At 34.6% G+C, this 11594-nt stretch overlaps 2 protein-coding genes across 6 annotated transcripts; both read left to right on the top strand.

The window, feature by feature from the left end:
• Positions 1 to 36: 36 nt before the first annotated feature.
• LOC306868029 (protein NEDD1-like) lies at positions 37 to 10369 on the top strand. Of its 4 annotated transcripts, none has more exons than XM_079414006.1 (17): positions 37 to 257; positions 776 to 919; positions 2552 to 2646; positions 2729 to 2845; positions 3018 to 3158; positions 3416 to 3645; positions 3738 to 3939; positions 4838 to 4991; positions 6644 to 6775; positions 6897 to 6941; positions 7042 to 7146; positions 7854 to 7901; positions 8009 to 8181; positions 8258 to 8441; positions 8520 to 8628; positions 9411 to 9477; positions 9574 to 10369. In XM_079414006.1, exons 2-17 carry the CDS (start codon positions 784 to 786, stop codon positions 9676 to 9678), a joined length of 2043 nt encoding a protein of 680 aa, XP_079270132.1. In that variant the 5' UTR covers positions 37 to 257; positions 776 to 783; the 3' UTR covers positions 9679 to 10369. The 4 variants fall into 4 exon arrangements, with proteins under 4 accessions (XP_079270132.1, XP_079270133.1, XP_079270130.1 ...); XM_079414007.1 differs by having other exon boundaries at positions 700 to 919; XM_079414004.1 differs by having other exon boundaries at positions 70 to 257; positions 4820 to 4991.
• A 208-nt stretch (positions 10370 to 10577) lies between these two features.
• LOC306868232 (LYR motif-containing protein 5B-like) lies at positions 10578 to 11519 on the top strand (the record flags this gene model as incomplete). 2 transcript variants are annotated; one of them, XM_079414319.1, is made up of 3 exons in its annotated part: positions 10578 to 10616; positions 10685 to 10833; positions 11310 to 11519. In XM_079414319.1, exons 2-3 carry the CDS (start codon positions 10708 to 10710, stop codon positions 11517 to 11519), a joined length of 336 nt encoding a protein of 111 aa, XP_079270445.1. In that variant the 5' UTR covers positions 10578 to 10616; positions 10685 to 10707. The 2 variants fall into 2 exon arrangements, with proteins under 2 accessions (XP_079270445.1, XP_079270444.1); XM_079414318.1 differs by having other exon boundaries at positions 10585 to 10833.
• Between the last annotated feature and the right edge of the window lie 75 nt (positions 11520 to 11594).

Here is an 11594-nt window from a genome sequence, read left to right as displayed (position 1 = left end):
GACACATAAAGGCAATGACTTGCATTTGCCCTCCCCACACTAGCGTTGCTGTAATTCCGAACGCTTTCTGTTTTTGAGCCCAGCGGCGCGCCGTAGTGGCGGTTCTTTACTGGAGCCACGGATGTTCAAACTTTATTGACATGACAAAGTTTTACTTTCAAATAAAAGGACTCATTTATTCAACCAGCGTGGATATATTGTGACCTTTTTACCAGTATATCCTTCAGTTTTCCGCACTTTTATAGTCTAAACCAAGGGTAAGTAGCTAGCTGTTGCTAATCAGCTGATGAATGCAGAAACTGTTAGCACAACATCACGAACAGCAACAAATAAGTGCGAATTGGAGTGTAAACGTCTTTAAACGAGGGTTACGGATTTATTCCAAATGCTATTGATCAGAATTAGCGGTTAAAGTAGCTTTTATGTAACAGAATTTGATTATGCTCTGAAGTTAAAGAAGATTGCATGAATTAGCTGCATTGCTTGTTGGCTAACTTGCATGTAACTTAGTGGATATTTTAAGAGTTGTAAAGGCATAATTCAGACTGTAAATAAAAATTCAGACTACGAATAACACCATGTAAATATAAATTGGTGGCTATAAGAAATGATTCATTAATTGCTAATCATAAAAGTGACATAATAATGCTTTAAAGTGCAATAATATACGATTATATGTAACTGTTATTCCTGTACAAGCATTCAGGATTCTTGTCAACAGTGGAAAACAGTGGGTCGCGCGCCTGACAGCTGTCCATCTTTTGTCTCCTGGCAGCCGTTGCTATGGAGGACGTCACGCGGCTGGTGTCGTCAGGTGACTGTCTGAAGATCTGGGACTCGACCTCCATGACGGTGCTGGAGCAGTTCAACCCTCACAGTACCACACACCCAGTGGCTCAAGTGTGCTGGAGCAGCAGCAGTATCCTCTAGCACTGTCAAATCATTCTAACCCATTTCCACTAGGATTCTGAGCATCTTTCACATGTCTCACAGGGATGCCAGTATGCATATATGTGACCCTGGAGCACAAAACCACTCTTAAGTCACTGGGGTATATTTGTAGCAATAGCCAAAAATACATTGTATGGGTCAAAATGATTGATTTTTTAATGCCAAAAATCATTAGGATGTTCCATGAAGATATTTAGTAAATTTCCTACTGTAAATATATCAAAACCTAATTTTTGATTTGTAATATGCACTGCTAAGAACTTCATTTGGACAGGTTTAAAGGCAATTTTCTTTTTTTTGCACCCTTAGATTCCAGATTTTCAAATAGTTGTATCTCGGCTAAATATTGTCCTATTCTAACAAACCATACATCAATGGAAAGCTTATTTATTTTGAAAAAATTACCCTTATGACTGGTTTTGTGGTCCAGGGTCATATATATGATATGCATATACATATGACTTTATAGTGTGTGTGTATCATCTTTTAGAAGAGATATTCCCATGGACACCATGTTTAGCAAAGCGAAGTGTGCAGTTTCTCTGACTCTGGAGAAAAGTGTCGAAAAACAGTGTTAAAATAAATAAGAATAAAATATAAATAAATAAGATTTAAATTACATATTATATTAAAATAAAATAAAAAATATTAATGTAATTGTTTAAAAAGTAAATGAATAAAAATTATATTGAAATAAATGGATAATTAGGTTTAAACATAAAATACATTTATATTAAATGAATTAAATAACATAAATTAGATGAAAAGAAATACTAAATAAATAAGACATAATACAGTATTATAGTGAATAGAACAGAAAACATAATGTTACTTAATAGAAACTGCATCTTTTAAATCCGCTTATATTCCAATTGAAATTATTCTAAATTAAAAATGAAAATATCTAGCTGCCTTTTAAATTGTAGGATGGGGTCCCTTTCGTGAGGAAGATTATATTTAGGAGTCTGTGGCATCTAAAAGATGGAAACCCCCTGAGTTGGTGCATATTTATTTACATTAATTATAGCAGGTTTCGTCCCACTTTATATTCAGTGGCCTTAACTACTATGCACTTACATTTAAAAATAAGTACAATGTACTTATTGTGTTCGTATTTTATTGTAAAACACTATTGAGGTGGGGTATGAGTAGTGGTCGACCAATATTGTTTTTTGACAGCCGATGCTGATATTTTAGAGAGCAGGGAGGCCGATATAAAGCAGATATATATCATTTTTATTTGTTCTGATATTTAAGATTTTTTAAATAGATAATGATAAATGTGTAAAATAAACCTACTTATACTTTATATGACAACTACTTGATTCTGTAATCCTGTTACACTATTTTCACACATAAAGAAACATTTAAAAATATATATAAATAAAAAGGAAGTAAACACTGTAACCAACAGATGTAATTACATGCAGGTATTTGTTTTAATTTAAGTACAATGTAAAAACGTGTGTACACAATAAGTGCATTGTATCAAATGATTAATTTAAATGCAAGTACGTAGTGGTTAAGGCCACCTGATATAAAGTGGGACCGCAGATTTAGTTGATTTATTGTTGTAGGTGTTTTCCTTGACAGTGTTCAGATCAGTACCTGGTCAGTGCCAGCAGTATAGGAGACAAGCTGGTGGTGTCCAGTCTCAAGTCATCTCCAGTTCCAGTGATGGAGCTGGGTGAAGGGGTGAGCTGAGGACCTGGATATCTTATATCCTATCTAAATATATCTAGGTTATGTATGCCTTATAATGGACTTTTGTTTGTAGAAAAAGCAAACCCGTGTCAGTCTGAACTCCACATCACAGTTCATGGTCAGCGGAGGACTGGATAACACGGTTAATATCTGGGACCTAAAGACAAAAAGGTTGCACCGAAGCCTTAAGGTAGCACACGGTTAAAAATTATTTTCATGTATGTAGATTGCTTATTTGACAGTTGTTTGACAGGACATTCAGTGGGAAGTTTGTTGGAAGTATGTTCTTCTTTGGAGCTAAAATACAACCACAAAAATATCCCAAAACAGCCGCAACCTAATCAATGTCTCTTTCTGTGTAGGACCACAAGGAGGAAGTGACATGTGTGTCTTTTAACGGAGGCGATAGCTACATAGCATCTGGATCCACTAGTGGAGAAATCATCCTCCACAGTATCACAACCAACCTGTCCAGCAAACCCTTCGGTCATGGGCCAAATGTGGTGAGTTTGACATTTTTTTTTAGCCTTGCAAAATATAGTGAGTGAACTGAACTAAACTGTATATTTTAATTGTCCACAGTTCAGTTTTTTATAAATTGGAAATATTACTATTGTAATATTTCACTGTAAAATAAAGAAATTGAGTCTAGATCTAACCATCTAGATTTTATTTTGGTGGAAAACTGCACAGAGACTTTGTTTCATTTTGCTGAATCAGGTAGCCCTAATATAAAATATAACATGTGATGTCTCTTCAGCCCATCCATGATCTGAGGTACTCGCTGGTGAAGAGGTCTCTGCTGGGAACGGTGTCTGACAGTGGCTCTGTGGCTCTCTGGGATGCTAACACTCAAAAGGAGCTGCATTTGTTCGAGGGGACGCACAAAGCCCCGTGTTCAGGGCTGGCCTTCTCTCCAGCCAATGATTTGCTCTTCATCACTGTGGGCCTGGATAAGAAGATCGTCTGTTATGACACCTCCAGCAAAATGTAAGAGAAAACATCACATTTAATATGCAGTTTGGAGTTTGATTTCGAAGCAGTTTTGTTAATCAGTTTAATATGTGTGCTTGTCCCCACAGGGTGTTTCGTAATAAGCAGGTGGAGTCTCCACTCACAGCCATTGATTTTACTCCAGATGGAGCTGGAATGGTTGTGGGCTCAACGCAGGGCAGAATTTATATGTACGATTTGAGAAACCTCAACGCACCGGTCAAAATCACCACAGCTCACAAGACGTCAGTGACCTGCATTCGCTTCCAGAACTCCACCTCCAAGTTAAAGGTACAGCTGTCTGTGTTGTTTGTACATGAGCACATTTCTACAGAACCACCCTCGGTTTCATGTGAGGTAGTGTTTTTTTGTTAAACTGACTCATTTCTTTATCAGTCAAAATGTGGGGATAAAAAAATCATACAAACATTTGTTTATTTTTATTGTTTATTTCTTAAAATGTTTTGGTAACTTTGAGATTGCTTAGAAATGCTGCAAATTGTTCAGATTCAGAATGTATTTTAATTGATTAAAGCATGTAACATGCAGTGCTTCTATATGAAATTAGAAATGTCATTTTAATTAATTATATTTTAATTGTTTTCTTTTTATTTTAAATTGTATTATCTCCTTAAATTGTATGTATTTATTTACTTATTGTAAATGTGACATCTGATGTAGTTAAAAAATCTATTAGGAATTATTCATTATTCAAAATGTTCAGATTAAGAATATATTTTAATTGATTGATTGGTAACATGCAGTATGTTTTATATTTTATTTTATGTAATTACTTTGAATTATTATTTTAATTAGTGTAAAATTATTTTATATTTTAATATTTAATTATTCTATTTTTTTTATTATTAATAATTTTATTTAACTTATTTATAAGTTTTGTAATGTCTGATATAGTTTTAAAAACAGGTTCTAGGAATAATTATTTAAATTATGATTAAAGATGCAGCAACATGCATTTTATATGAAATTATTAAATAAATTTTAATGTTTTGTGATTCTTATTCAATTTATTATTTTTTATTGTATATTATTATTTTTATTTATTAATTTTACCATTTTTGTAACATCTGATGGTTTTAAAAATGTTGCCCCTACATTCAACCATTCAAGATTATTGAAATTGACTCTGGTTTTCGTTGATATAAAAAAGCCAGCCCTGTTTCCACAGTCCACTAAAACATCCAGCAAGTCTTCTCAATCAAATAAGAGGATCTCAGTAAAACTGGGCGGTCAGCAGACGGGACCCTCCACTCCAACATCTACAGTCCCACCCAGTGTGCCTGGCTCTGAATTTCCTGGTGATGGACAAGCCCAAGTCACAGGTCCTCCTTCCTTTTTATAGCTATAGAAGGTTTTATTCCTTATTTACAGTGTTGGGCAAGTTACTTTTAAAAAGTAATTAATTACAGTTACTAATTACTTCATCAATATTGTATTTAAATTACTTTACTAATTACTCTGTCTGAAAAGTAACTTAGTTACTCAACAAGTAACTTAATTATTCAAATAGCTAATTAGGCTACATCTTAAAATCCATATAAATCTTAATAGAAATTAAACTCTTTATTCTTTCAATTTGAGTCAAACATAGAATAGTTTAGCCTTTTAGCTTTAAAACAACTGTAATACTTAGTTTTTTTAATAAAAAATGTAAGCTTCTTTGGTTAACAAATAGAAATACTCTGCAAAATATAAGAATAACAAAAAAGCTTAAAAGTTAAACAATACATTTCAGTTTGGCAAGATGTTCAGGAAAATAGTAAAATCAAATAGTAAAATCCTTACAGGTTTATGTAACAATAACACGTTAACTAATGTAAGTAAGAATAAATTACAGAAATCAGAGCCGATCCTCCCTATACGCAGAATACGCAAGCTGCATAGGGCCCCCGAAACACCAGGGGGCCCTTTTGCTCTCAAAAATGTTTTAATTTTAGTTTTGTTTTTGATTTTGGCCAGCGGTTATGAAAACATGAACAATCATTTATTTTAATGCGGTGTGCTAATCACGCTCTCTAGGTAAATATCAGCCAAATCATGTAATGTGAATGTCGTAGTCTCTTGCTCTTACTTAATAAAAAAAAAAAAAAAAAACGAGTTGAAAGCTTACCGAGCCGCGGAAGAGATACTGTTTCTTGAGCACTTTCCGCGGGCGCGATTCAAGAGCAAACCACGGACAAATGCGTTTCATCCATTATTTCATCCCCTCATCCCATAATACCCTCGCCCCCCCTCTTCTCTGCTGAATAAAGCCATGTCAGATTGCGCTGTTTGTATGAGGTAAATTCCTCGTAGTAGATCTTCTTTCAAAAATGATGAAAATTAGATGAATCATGATTTTTTCTTTTTTTATCTTAGTGAGGGCATTTGCGCACAGGTGACTGTATATAATGAGCTCAGATACAGGAAAGACTGTACCTCAGTTTCATACGGATGACATAATCAGATAACATTCGTTTTCAAATTGAATTCGTTCATTTAAAAGTAGAAGCTTCAAGCTTTCAGATACGGGAAAGACTGGTCTCGCGTTACTTTCATAGGGATTACATATTCTTTCATTTAAAAGTAGACACTTCAAGCTTTTTAGATTCTATTGATTTTAGTCTTATGTATCTTGAGTATTTAAGGTTTCTCTGTGAATCAGGAAAATATGAAAGTAAACGCGCTGGCGCGCGGAGGATTAAAGCCGCTGCATTCAATTTTATCTTTAGATGGTAAATTTAGATTTCAAATTCAATATTGATTTTAGAAATTATTTACTGTATGTAACGCAAGTACTTTATAAGTAACTGTAATTAAATGACCTAAAAATGAACAGTAATCCCTTACTTTACTTTTTCAGTGGATAAGTAATTTAATTACAGTAACGCGTTACACCCAACACTGCTTATTTAGTCATATTTGGTTAGCATTTAAAGCTCTGTTTATAGCTTTCGTAATGGTTTTATAGGTAGCGAATGTTTTGTTTTTGTAGGTGCTGCTGGAGAGGTGTTCACCCGTGAGGCGGAGGGTCAGCACAGCCAAGACCAGCTGCCGAATATGGAGAAATTTAGCAACATCGGTCGGAACAGCCTAAACTTGGATATTTTCTCCCCTCTTAATGATGGTGAAATCCCTGATGTTGCTTCTTTTGCATTTTTATCACTGTATTGCCCATTTTTTTCTTTATCATCATCTGTCTTCTCATTTTTATGGTCCCTTTCTGGGCTTTTCCATCCTCTCTTCAGGTTTCAAAACACATGGTTTTGGTGATACTCCAACTTCAAGAAATGGTGAGTTTTTTATTATGCTCCATTATGTTCAAGAGATTATGATTGTTGCATATTAATTACATGGCTAAATGTTTGCTTCGCATTCCTCTCTTGTTTTTAGGAGGCAGTATAGATGTGTTCTCGAGGGAAGGGGAAGGCCAGCACACCACAGACCGCTTCAGAGTCGGCCGAAACAGCTTGGACATCTTTTCACCTGTACGAGATGGTGAGGAAACATTTCCAACCACTCTTTCACAGCTTTGCCCTCTACAACTACTCTTCCAAAGTTTGGATTTTTTAATGTTTCTGAAGTCTCTTATGCTCACCAATTAAAAATACAGTAAAAACATTAATATTGTGAAATATTATTAGTTTAAAATAACTGTTTTCTGTTTGAATATATTAAAAAATTTACTTTATTCATGTGATTAAAGCTGAATTTTCAGCATCATTCCTCCAGTCTTCAGTGTCACATGATCCTTCAGAAATCATTCTAATATGCTGATTTGCTGCTCAAGAAACATGATATATGACATATTATAATGTCGAAATCAGTTGAGTAATATTTTTGTGAAAATTGTGATACCTATTTTCAACGATCCTTCAAAAGAATAGCATTTATTTGAAACAGAAGTATTTTATAACATTATAGAAATCTTCTCTGTCCCTTTTGATCAATTTAATGTGCTATTGTCTACTGCATCCAAAATAAATGTTTTTGTTTACATAATATATGTATGTGTACTGTGTATATTTTATACAGTGTATATATATATATATATATATATATATATATATATATATATATATATACACACACACACACGTGCATGTATATGTTTCAGAAAATTGTTATTTTTATATATTAAATATATTTATAATATAAATTATCTATCTATCTATCCACTAATTGTTTGCTAATTATCTCTTTAGATTACAAAGGGCACAGACTGAGTGATGATGCATCAAGTGGAAAAAAAGGCAAGTTTGTACAAACTGTATTTTAATCAAAAGTAATGAGCATAATAAGAACAACAAAACAAGGTTTCATTTAATTTTACCAACATTAGCATTTCCTGTGTTACTAGACTCTGAATATCTACCTCATTTCCCTGGTGGGTCGTGCCAGAGGAAGACCCCATTGGGCACTCCAGGCAGTCGCTGCTACAGTCCGTCTGTGGTCCAGACTCCTCCACCAATCAAAGAGGAGGACCCCATCACTATCCCACCACAACAGACTGATGTACAGAATGGCAACAAGGTCTAAACAAGGTCGCTTTATTTATCATCCGATATGTTTTTGCATTTATAGATTTAATTTTTTTAATTATCAACAGGTGGAGAAGAATAACGGCCTCCGGCAGGAGTATGATGTCACAAGCACACCCCCTGCTGCTCAGAGCGCATGTGTTCAGTCTGTGAACACATACAACACCCCTGTGCCCGGTCAGAGGAGAGATCTGCCCACCCAGCTCACCTATGATTCGCCGGTCAACAGAGCTCCTCCTGCAGCTGCACCAGGTTTGTTTGAATGGGCCACGATTAGATTATAAATCGCTTTAATGGGACACAGTGAGTGACGGATGTTTTGATCTAAAGCTCCAACGGCGGCAGTCGAATCTGGAGCCGAGGGCCGTGGAGCTCCACTCACCTCCATTCAGATGAGCTTTGTCCGTAATATGATCCATGAGGCACTGGAGGACTTCAGGTGAGTTAACACCAATTAAGAGCAATCTAGAGATCACTGATTTAAACTGTTTTGAATTTTTATATATTTTAAAATGTAATTTATTCCCATGATGCAAAGCTGAATTTTCAGCATCATTACTCCAATCTTCAGTGTCACATGATCCTTCAGAGATCACTCTAATATGTTGATTTGATGCTCATTTTGTATTACTATCAATGTTAAAACAGTTATGATGCTTACAATTTTTGTAGAAACAGTGCTACTAGAAAGTTCAAAACAACAGCAATTATTTGAAATCTAAATATTTTGTAAGATAAATATCTTAGTCACTTTTGATCAATTTAATGCTTCCTTTCTGAATACAACTAGTAATTTATTAAAAGGAAAAATGACTGACCCCTAACTATTAAACAGTAGTGTATATATTAAACAGTAGGGTTATTATAGTTAACAACAAAAACACATTTAAAAGTTATTGTATTTCAGTTAGATGTCAAGGAATCATTTCTTGTTTTCATTTAGTTTAACTTAAACTAAAACACCTAAACTGAAATAAAAATTAGTAAACATTAAAAGACAAAAGATGATGAAAACACAGCAAAAATTAAAACTTAAAAAAATGTGAAAAACCTAATTTAAATTACTAATGAAATCTACAGTATTATCTCAATGATGCTTAAATAACACTATATTTGTATGTGTATACACATATATATTGTTACTAATTAAACTAGATATTCATATTTAGATACTCTTTGGAGTCATTTAGTCATTAATGACTGTTTTTGTTGTTTCCTCAGGGACACTTGTCATAGAGACATTATCAATCTACAGGTGGAGATGGTTCGACAGTTCTATATTCAGCTGGTATATTTGTCTCTTTTACAGACCAAATCCAGAATTAAAAAGCAAAACAAAAAACAATTATTACGCCCTTTTAATCATGCCACTCATCTTTTCCAGAATGAAATCCACGGCCTGATTGAGAAATACTCCGTGAACGACTCCCTGATTGAGGAAATAGAAAGACTGAGAGAGGAAAACAAACGACTACGAGCCCATTATTAAAGACATCCATAGATTGTGTCTCCCATTGTGTCAGTCCGGGAATACTGCCCAGAATCAGAGAGGACAGAGAGAAGCTCACGTTTCTACAAGTGCCTTCACTCTGCAGACCACCGCTCACTGTCTGCTTCTCCATTTGTCATATTGGCACACACTTTTGTATCTGTTTCAGGTTGTAAAGAGTGTTTTTGTAAGATTTCTATGCCTTAAAATCAAATAGCAAAGAAGAGAACACACTTTGTATTTTTTTTTTCCAAGACATGTTTTGTATATCCTAACTAGTTTACAGAAAAGTCGCATGTATTGGCACTTAGGATGTGTAATGCATGAATGTTGCAGTGAAGAAACATTTCAGTGTGAATTGTGCCACTATGGATTGTGCTCCTCTTTTGTCCAGATTATTTTTGCAAACCACTTGCCAAAAATGAAAGGACACCGGTGATGATGTGTAAGAGTAGGTAGATTTATGTATTTTGCAGCTTAAAAAGGTGTGTATTGGAGATTATTTGAATGCAAGTGCTTTAATACATTTAATACATTTTGAATAAGTTTCATATGTTCTTGGCAGCACATTTGGCAAGAAAAAGCAAATGACTAACTCAAAACCATAATATGTACACTGTGCTCCTAATCCGCGATTATAAGGTTTCTTCCTCTGGACTGGCCTCAATAAATTATTTCTGCATTCATATGTAGCTGTTTTGTTTTCTTTCTGTTTTACTACAACCATGGCATAAGATATTTGCGTTTAGTCTGTTTTCACCTGGAAGACTTATTATATTTATGTAATGGCAATAACATAGCATTTGTAACCAGCTAGTGTATCGACTTTTTCAGTTAAACAGTTGAGGACTTTTATTTTGACTTTGTGCATTCGACGACAGAAGTTATACTCCTGATTGTTTTCATTGCGTCCAAAGGGCAATATGAGACATTAGCAAGTAAGTAGAAAAACAAAGCTTGCATTTTTGTTTTTCGGCAATACATCTTAAAGCTTATCATTATGTAGCCTAGAAACAAGCTGTTTTTTTTATGGCCGTCCGCTTTGGAAAAACATTGGCTGAGGTAACAAGTCGTCTGAAGTGTTTGGCTGAGATCAGAGGAATCACGGAAATGGCCAACCCACTCCGAGCAGAGGTAGTGCAGCTGTACAAAACTGTAGTACACTGCCCCCTTCTGCTTTTCAATGCCATGAAAACAAAATGTACAATTATACATATTCACTAATCTACTTTTTTCTTCTTGACTGTAGCAAACCCTTCTTGTAATTTTCAAAGTTTTGAGTTATGTCAAATTAATTATATATATATATATATATATCTTAATTGTACCAATTATTGTACAAAAATGTCAAGTGCCAGTTGACAAAAATATTGGTTTGATCTGCTGAGGCATGTTACTCTTTTCTTTTTTTTTTGTAAAAAATAAATAAACCAAGACCGAAAAGTATTAATTGGACTTAAAATTGACAGCCTTAATACAATCTGCCTAATATCAACTAACTATATTAAATCAGTCTGCATTTATATTAAGAGGATAAACACATTAAAGTATGGAGGCGGAAAAATTTTTTTTTGACTCCAGGCATTAGAAATTCATAATCCTGTCTACTCTTCTGATTCTTCTGCTTGAAGTTGCTGTTTCTTGGACGGGAGTATCCGAAAGGAGCCGACTATTTCAGAGACAGACTGAGGGCTGCGTTTGCCAAGAATAAAGATGTGAGCGACCCTGAGAAGATCAAAGAGCTCATCAACCGAGGAGAATTCGTGGTGAAAGAGCTCGAGGCGCTCTATTACCTCCGGAAGTACAGAGCCTTGAAGAAGCGATATTACGAAACCGAGTGAATAAAAATCACATGCTACACGCTGCTTGATATTTACATAAACAACAGCGATAGAATGACTGTAACAGCCACATAT

This window comes from Barbus barbus, assembly GCF_936440315.1.
Source record: "Barbus barbus genome assembly, chromosome: 50".
NCBI classification, from domain to species: Eukaryota; Metazoa; Chordata; class Actinopteri; order Cypriniformes; family Cyprinidae; genus Barbus; species Barbus barbus.
The sequence above is the reverse complement of the archived record's forward strand: the minus strand, read 5'-3'. Positions and strand labels throughout refer to the sequence as shown.

Bases quoted from the DNA above. Each gene is read 5' to 3' on its own strand.
- LOC306868029 (XM_079414004.1), top strand. From the start codon at position 784: ATGGAGGACGTCACGCGGCTGGTGTCGTCAGGTGACTGTCTGAAGATC. The intron at 3,646-3,737 runs GTAAGAGAAAAC...TTGTCCCCACAG, and splicing joins TATGACACCTCCAGCAAAAT to GGTGTTTCGTAATAAGCAGG. The intron at 8,629-9,410 runs GTGAGTTAACAC...TTGTTTCCTCAG, and splicing joins GAGGCACTGGAGGACTTCAG to GGACACTTGTCATAGAGACA.